General features: G+C 35.4%; 1 protein-coding gene across 1 annotated transcript; it reads right to left on the bottom strand.

Moving 5' to 3' along the window:
* Positions 1–374: 374 nt before the first annotated feature.
* Positions 375–1796, bottom strand: LOC109147321. The gene is made up of 2 exons (XM_019294982.1): positions 647–1796; positions 375–541 (listed from the first exon to the last, which is right to left on the bottom strand). Exons 1-2 carry the CDS (start codon positions 1794–1796, stop codon positions 375–377), a joined length of 1317 nt encoding a protein of 438 aa, XP_019150527.1.
* Positions 1797–9328: the final 7532 nt, after the last annotated feature.

Here is a 9328-nt window from a genome sequence, read left to right as displayed (position 1 = left end):
GGTTCGGCGCCATTTTCTTTAACCTGCAACAGGATGAACTGAGGGTGAGTATATTCGATGGTAATTTCAATGGGCTTGTTCCACAGCACCCAAATCCTCCCACTAAAGCCAATCGCCTCTATGCGGACCCAATCTTCAAACCCCAAGCTCGAGCAAATATTATTAGCTTGGTTGCCCGACACCTTCGGTTCCACCAACCCGATCATGTCCTGTTTGTGTGCTCTCAGCAAGGTTTTGAGGATGCGCTGAAAGTTCCTCCCTCTAGCGCCTTGACAATTCCAAATGATACTAATCATTAAAAAAACAAAAAAGAAAAATCAATAACCAAAACCAAAAAACACAGCAAAACTCAAGCACGAGCAAAACAAAACAGCCTAATCGCCGTTTGCTCCCACGCTCCCAGGAGACTCTCCATGCAATTTCTCCATCTCCATTACTTCATCGCCATCTTCATCAAGATTGCTGGGTTTGTCCGAGTAGTGTTCTCCTACGCGCTCCAACTCAGGCGGCCTTCCACCACCGTCAGACTGGCTGCATGTAACTGTAATGGTTTATATATGTTCTCCTCTCTTCAGGCCCCTGACCACCACATGTTCTTCTTCCTCCGCTGCTCTCCTAGACATCCCACTTTGCCTTGCTCGCTCACCCGACTTCGATGATCGCTCCTGCCTCTGTGCGTTCTCCTTGCCCAAACGCTCATCGGCACGGTCCCCCCCCCCCCCACTGATGTGCACCCCACCCTCCGCAATGGCCTCGTTGGTAATCTGTCGTTCAATGGCTATTACATTCGGTCGCCTCCCTCTACCTCCCCGGGGAGTCACAGCTTGAGCCCTCCTCCCTTGGCCCTCTTCAGCACTTTTCTGTTCCGTTTCCGTCGCCACGTCAATGCCTGCATGCGCTTCCCCATCTCCGTCCAACTCCACCAGCGGTGCGAATCTGGTTGCATGTACGCCCCCCTCGCTAGCCCCATGTCCCCCCTGTTTGGTCTCAACCGATCGCTTCTGCTGCCTCTCCGATTGTCGCGGTCCATTTCGCGGCCTCCGTCCTGGTGCGATCATCCACGCCCCAAAAGGAGCGTCACCCACTTGATCTACATGTGCTTCGACAGCCTCGGCAGGATCCAGCGCTGCACTGGCCTGCTTGGGGCATGCATCCGGTGAGTGTCCATAAACACCACACCCGAAACACACCATGTGGATACCTTCATACGCCACCAATCTCACCTTCTCGTTGTATTTGAATTTTGATATCAACGGCTTGGTTATATCAACCTCCACGCATATCCTCGCGAAGTGCCCCCTTGACACCAGGCTGGTTACGTGATCAATCTTGATCGTTCTCCCCACTTTGTTCCCCAGCTTCCTAAGGAATATGATATTGTAGTACTCTGCAGGGATGCATGGAATTCGCACCCAGACTAGCATCTTCTCTGTTTTATCCGATGTTGGATCAAAGTCTGTGACCCAAGGCTTCACAATCAAGTAGTGCTCCAAGACCATCCACGGACCCTCGTACATGGCGAATTCCAGATCGTCGACCAATCCGAATCGAACAAGAAAGTAATCATTGTCAATAGCGATTAGATCGAGGCTCCCTTTCGGCCGCCACATGGACTGGAGTCGCCGCAATAGGTAAGTGTAACCCACCTTCCTGCCCATCACCTTAATGATGAGCGCCATCCGCCAGGGTGCTCGGATCGCCTCCACCTCCTCCTTTGTTAGTCGTATTGTCGGGCACAACGGATCATCATCCTCCTCGTCGGACGCATCCTCCGGAGCATTCTCTACATCGTCCATGGCCGGTTGCACTGACTACGCTGGTTGTCCAATCACACTTTGCGCATACGTCCACGGTGCTGGCACCATCTCATTCATCGGCGTCTCGCTGACGACCTCCACCTCCGTCCGGTATTCGTCCCCTCCCCTCGCATCCGAGGCTTGGTTGTCCACCCGCTCACCATTGCGTTTCGTCTTCTTCGTGCTCCGCTCGAGCAGATCGTGATCCTCCGTCGACCGTTGGCTAGAGAGCATTTCACTCATCGTTCATAATAGAATAACATGTAAAATGATCTAAGGGTATACATATATTTAAAAATAATAATAATAATAATAATAATAATAATAATAATAATAATTGTTATTTAAAAAAATAAAAAATTAAGTCAATCATATTAACTACTTGTAAGTTATTGACAAAAAAAAATATTCAAATCACACAACAAATTGAAGTGGGAAACTACCTCGCAATGTCCTTGTTTGGCAATCAGCAGTTAGCTCTTCAATATTAGTATATATTTAATATTTTATGCCCTAATTTTTATTTGCTCTCCCTTATGTCCCGTATTTAGTTTCAACCATATATATACAATTATTTTATTGACAATTATAATCAATATTGACTATACTATCTTGCATTTGTAAACTTAGAATAACCTATTTAAATACTCAATTTCAAATTCAATTATTTATGCGTGAACAATTACAATATAATCTTGCCTTGATATACTTTAACATATTTATTTAAAAAAAACATTGGGCATTATAAAAAAAACTAGTTAAATAATATACGAGAAACTTGATCTCGTATAAGCGGAAGCGATAATCGTGTTGATCTTCAGCCACAGTTGATGTTCTTGTTGTGTTGCTTCTTGAACGCTAGACCGTTAGCCATATTTGTCTCATACTTGACTCAGAACCCTAGATGGCATATTGGTATCTACTGATCAGTATGAGTACCGTATCTTTATGTGTTATATAATGAACTAGTATGATACCCGTGTGATGCACGGCCTATAAATTTGTAGTAGTTAATGTTAATTTTTTTTTTTTTTTACATTGTTAAAGTATATTATGTATATTGTAAATAATGGAATTGACAGTTACATACGTTCATATGGAAATAATTATTATATAAATAAATATCCTTCCTTTTAATATACTATTTTTATATATGGTAATTAATTTCATAATTACAAATAAAAATTCTTAATTGCAGGGAGACTTTTGCGACATTCCAATCTGCCAAATAATTTTAAAATAATTTATTACATAATTTCAAACATTTTAATATGTTACTTTTAAATTAATATATATAATTAAATTATTCTAACCAATTATATATATCATTCCTAAATTCGATCCTAATAACTCTATATGATGTACGATATATATGTAATAATATATAAATATAGTATTATCTTATTATACCTATATGTAATTATGAAATTGATAGTTAAATACGTTCATATGAAAATAATTATTATATAAATAAATATCATGCCTTTTAATAGACTATTTTTTATATACGGTAATTAATTTCATAATTATAAATACAAATTTCTAAATGCAGGGAGACTTTTGCGACATTCCAATCTGTCAAATAATTTTAAAATAATTTATTATATCATTTCAAACCTTTTAATAGGTTATTTTTAAATTAATATATATAATTAAATTATTCTACCCAGTTATATATATCATTCCTAAATACGATCCTAATAACTATATATGATGTACTATATATATGTATATAATAATATATAAATATAGTATTATCCTATAATACCTATATGTAATTATGAAATTGACAGTTACATACGTTCATAATTATTATATAAATAAATATCCTACCTTTTAATAGATTATTTTTATATTTTTATATATGATAATTAATTTCATAATTACAAATAAAAATTCCTAATTGCAATGATACTTTTGTGACATTCCAATCTGTCAAATAATTTTTAAATAATTTATTATATCATTCCAAACCTATTAATAGATTATTTTAAATTAATATATATAATTAAATTATTCTACCCAATTATATATATCATTCCTAAATCTGATCCTAATAACTGTATATGATGTACGATATATATGTATATTTTTTTGGAATAATATATATGTATATAATAATGTATAAATATAATATATCCTATTATTAGGGCTGTCAAAACGGGCCGGCCCGCCCCACCGCGGGCTTTTCTTTTTGTGGATTTTTACGGGCCGGCCCGCGAAGCCCGCGGGCTAGGACATATACAACCCAAGCCCGCCCCATGCGGGCTTGCGGGCCCCGCGGGTTGGCCCGCGGGCTGGTGTTAAAATTTAAAAAAAAATAAAAAATGTCTAATAAGCATCTTTTCTTCTTCTTCTTCTAGGATTTGTTCTTCTGTGACTGAAAGGACAACATATTGAGGCCCCTAATTTAGTCTTCAATCCCAACCTCCTCCCAGATCAACTTGGACACTATTTCATCGTATTGCGGAACATATTCCTGCATGCCAAAATGCATTTCATTAATTATAAATAAACTTTATAAGTTTAAGACAAAATAAAAACAAAAATAAAAGTTGCCTAGTGGATTAGAGATTTTTTTCTTTAGTCTTAAACAATTATATTATATTATATATAGAGAGAGACAGTAAACAGTAGTCAATTAGGATTAGGATTAGGATTAGAAATTTAGGTTTTACCTCTTTTCTTTAGTCTTAAGCAGTTTCTTTACTGTTATATTATATTTTATAATTTATATATTATATAATATAATATATACAGATATATTTTTTAAAGGGCTTGGCCCGCGGGTAGGCCCGCAACCCGCGCGGGTTTACCCGCGCGGGCTATGGCCCTCCGCGGGCTAAGCCCGTTAGGCCCGCGTTTTCACGGGCCTATTTTTTGGTGGCCCTAACCCGCCCCACTGTGGGGCGGGTGCGGGCCAGCCCGCGGATTTTGACCCACTTTGACAGCCCTACCTATTATACCTATATGTAATTCTCAAATTGACAGTTACATACGTTCATATGGAAATAATTATTATATAAATAAATATTCTGCCTTTTAATAGATTATTTTTATATATAATAATTAATTTCATAATTATAAATAAAAATGCAATATGAAAAAGTAATGTAAATCTTTAATGTAAAAAAATACACAGAATTTCTCCACAAGAAATAACTTAGAAATAGAAGGAAAAAAAAGTAATTTTATTGTAACAACAACCGAATTGAATCGTTGCATGTCCTTTGACCAATTGAAACAAATCTCTCGAGATATGTTGTTGTAGCAAAGAACGCACTCCAATCCGACTTCATCGCAATGTTGCCCATGATCCACCCCACGAAGTCGCCACCTTCCCATTGCACACGGTTATAGATAGGAATCAGGCACTCCCAGACCTCCCTAGCCTTCCAGCATTTCCTTACAATATGATCAGCATCTTCATCAACCTCGGGGCAGAAGACACATGCACCATCAACAGGGAGAACTCTCCTCCGTCTCTCCACATTGCACATGATGCGTTGATGGTAGAAGGGCGATGTATTATGCCCTTCAATGGGCTTGGGATAAGAAGATCAGAAAACTTTGAATCCGTATTGATGCAAAAGAGGTTGTGGATTGGATCAATGGGGACGCTGAGTTAATTGGCCCCATTAATGGAATCGTATGTGCCTGCAGGTAGTATATCAACAGGGATTGGGAGGTTAGAATTATGAATCTAAAGAAAGAAATCAAAAGATTTTCACTTATGTTTATATTTTTTAATAATACATGTTTATAAAGATAAAATATATTTTATAATAATAATAATAATAATAATAATAATAATAATAATAATTTTTATAGAGTTATACACATATGTACGTAAATAAACACACACACACACACACACACACACACACACACACACAATATATATATATATATATATATATATATATATATATATATATATATATATATATATATATATATATATATAATCGTTTTATTTTTAAACAAATATACAGTTTATATATAGTTGTACACTTATTTCTACAAATCCATAATGAAATCAATAATAATTTTTTTAAGCAAAACATACTAACAGTACAATTCATAAATAAAAGAATTTCTTTTTTTTAAGTATAGAAATGATTTTAAGTAATCAATTGAGTCATTTCATAAGCCAAAACATTCAATCAAATAAATAGCAACCAACATATCCATCACTTTGGAAAATACTTTGGGCAAAGTAAAAAGAAGAACAACCACTTACCCTGAAATCTTGTTTTTCCAAATTTCTCTAAGCTTCAATTATTCAAATCCTCCTCTTCTATCAACCATCATCATCATCATTAACAACAATAAAACAACACAATGTACACATAAGCACCTGTAAAATGTTAAGGTCCCTACTTGTATTCTACCCATACTAAATAAAATAAAATAAAGGAATAACACTTATAAGGCACTTGTTGAAAAGAGAGTTCCAACCTTGAAGAAGAAGAAGAAGAAAATATATATTTTTATATTGTATAAAATTTCATGGCAATGGAGAAAAAGGGGGAAGACAAATTTTCTAATTCTCATCTACATAATTATATAGGTAGTAAACTAATCTTTATGAAATAATTTAATAGTCATTAATAGGACATAGGAAGAGATTGGTAACTTCCAATCATAATAAATTTTGATTCCAAAATAATAAAGGAAAAGATATTACACACACACACACACACACACACACACACACACACACACACACACACACACACACACATATATATATATATATATATATATATATATATATATATAAAATAATAATAATAATAATAATATATTTATATATATTATTATTATTAGTTTTTTTACTAATAATAATGAAACAATATTAATTACCATATAGTTTAACAATATCTATGTGATATGTCCCTCCGGAGAAATTTATTATCTTAGATGTCTACTGAATGAAGTCAGTGGGTTGACCAGTTATTTTTCTGATATAAGGAAAGTTTATGGTGTGTAGTACGATTTCTTAAGAGATGCGTGTTATGCTAGAGAGTTAGTAGAAAAATAACAAAGAATATATTGATGCAAATACATGAAGCAAGTGAATGGGCTACTGAAAGTAATTTAAGGAGATTGTTTGTAACGTTGTTAATATCAAACTCAATTGAAAAACTAGGGATTGTTTGGGAAGGTGCGTGACACCATTTGTTAGAGGATTTACAATTCAAGCTTCGACAAAATTTGTGAATTTCAAGTATTTTATAGTACATTTGTTATGCCTTTCTTTTTAAGATATGGTACATTGCTAGAATGTTATTATGGATTGACAAGTGCAATTATATGTTATCAATTTTGTAGATTTGGTGTTGACTGAACATCAATAAAAGAATTTTGCATTAATGGAAATAGAAATGATGTTATCAACATTGGGCAAGAGTTCGAGTGACTTTCCAAAAATGTCGTGTTCAAATGAAGATAATTACAATCTAGCAGTAAATGGGTTGGTACACTAGGAATTATCTTATGACCGTGCTGCTCAAAAGGAAGAGAATAAAGTTTTGGTCCGCCAACTCACCGAAGAACATGGGACAATATATGATGAGGTAATTGTAAATGTTGAGAGCAACGCGGGAGGATTGTTCTTCGTATGGGGTTATGGTGGAACAAGTAAGACGTTCTTATAGAGGGCATTGTCTTCGTCTTTACGGTCAAAAGAAGAAATAGTTCTAAATGTTGCGTCTAGCAACATATCATCACTTTTATTGCCCGGGGGAAGGACTACACATTCAAGGTTTGCGATACCTATTTCTATTAACAATGATTCCACTTGCAACATTACGCAAGGTCGTCCTTTGGCAGAGCTGGTTGTGCAATGCAAATTGATTATATGGGGCGAAGCTCCAATGATGCACATACATTGTTTTGAGGCTTTAGACAAGACAATGAGATATTTGTTACGATTCAAAAATTCTAATAGTTATGATATGGCTTTTGGAGGAAAGACAGTAGTGTTTGGCGGAGATTTCAGACAGATTCTTTCAGTAATTCCAAAGGGCACTAGACAGGACATTGCTAGGGCAAGTATTAATTCTTCCTATTTGTGGAGAAGTTGTAAAGTTTTTAGGCTCACAAAAAATCTATGTCTAAGAGGCGTACAATCACATGCTGAACTTCAAGAGATTGAACATTTTACACAATTGTTACTAATATTGTTGATGGCGTAAGTGTTAATTCAACTAACGGTGAAGATGATATTAGTATTCTTAGATCACTTATTATTGCAGTCTACTGATGATCCTATTGCTACAATTGTTGATAGCACATTCCCTATGTTTAGTAGTGGTGACACTCATCTTGACTATCTTCTGAACCGTGCTATAAAAGTTGGGTCACCTATCATGCTATTGAGAAATATTGATCACTCATTAGGACTATGTAATGGTACAAGGCTAATTGTTACAAGGTTGGCTGACCATGTTTTGGAAGCTCAAATCATGTGTGGAATGAATGCAGAAACAAATGTTTTAATTACTCGAATGTTGTTAACACCTTCTTATTCAAGATTGTTTTTCAAGTTCCAAAGAAAGCAATTTCCTTTGATGCTATCATATGACATGATAATAAATAAAAGTCAAGGGAAAACCCTACCACACGTGGGTTTCTTTTTAAGAAGGTCGGTCTTTAATGATTGTTAAATGTATGTAGCAGCCTCAAGAGTAAGTAATCATAGGGGATTAAAAATTTTGATATGTGGAGATAATGTACCATCTGTAAGTACGACTAAAAATGTAAGTTTCTAATAATGTGTAATACAATTGCAATGTTAATCGTGTTTTCAATAATTATTTCATATACTATTATACTCTTTTTTTTTTTACACTATTGTTAATCTTTTGTCTATATCATATGTCCATGCATCGCACGGGTGCAACTACTAGTATATATATATATATATATATATATATATATATATATATATATATATATATATATATATATATATATATATATATATATATATAAAAGTATATGTATTTACAATTTTGCTGTGTACGAAATCTTTAGTATATATATCTACTCTACTAATAAGAGCCCAAGAAAGTTAGGCCTATAATGGGTAGAAAAACTGACCGTCAAATTATTAAATCAAATAAATGGTTTAGATTGTTCAGATTTTAATTTTCTTTTTTTTTTCTTTATAAAAATTTGATTGTCTAAACCGAAACCTCTAATATATAGCGTGACAGAGGGCGAATGCTCCAAGAAAGTCAAGAATCGTGAATGGAGAACTCTCCGATGAACATCCCTGATGAACCCTGCCCATCGGTGACTCACCGGTCACCGGAGGACCAGGACCTTCTGGAAAGAAGCACTCGAAGATCTAAGAGGGGACGGGTGGAAGTGGAAGCGCTGGCCTCACCTGTTCTGGAATCAGATTCTCAAAGCACGCCGATGGCGGAAGAAACAAGGCCACCGGAACCCAACCAGTGAGGGAACCCGGTCGTCACACCGCATGTTGCATGGGGCCGACCGAGATTCAGCCAACCAATCTA

This window comes from Ipomoea nil, unplaced genomic scaffold, assembly GCF_001879475.1.
Source record: "Ipomoea nil cultivar Tokyo-kokei standard unplaced genomic scaffold, Asagao_1.1 scaffold1993, whole genome shotgun sequence".
Lineage (NCBI taxonomy): Eukaryota > Viridiplantae > Streptophyta > Magnoliopsida > Solanales > Convolvulaceae > Ipomoea > Ipomoea nil.
This window is presented reverse-complemented; position numbering and strand designations above follow the sequence as displayed.

Excerpts from the sequence above, each read along its gene's own strand:
- LOC109147321 (XM_019294982.1), bottom strand. The coding sequence starts at position 1,796 with ATGGACGATGTAGAGAATGCTCCGGAGGATGCGTCCGACGAGGAGGAT. Across the intron at positions 542-646 it reads GGAGCGATCATCGAAGTCGG|TTACATGCAGCCAGTCTGAC; the intron begins GTGAGCGAGCAA and ends AAACCATTACAG.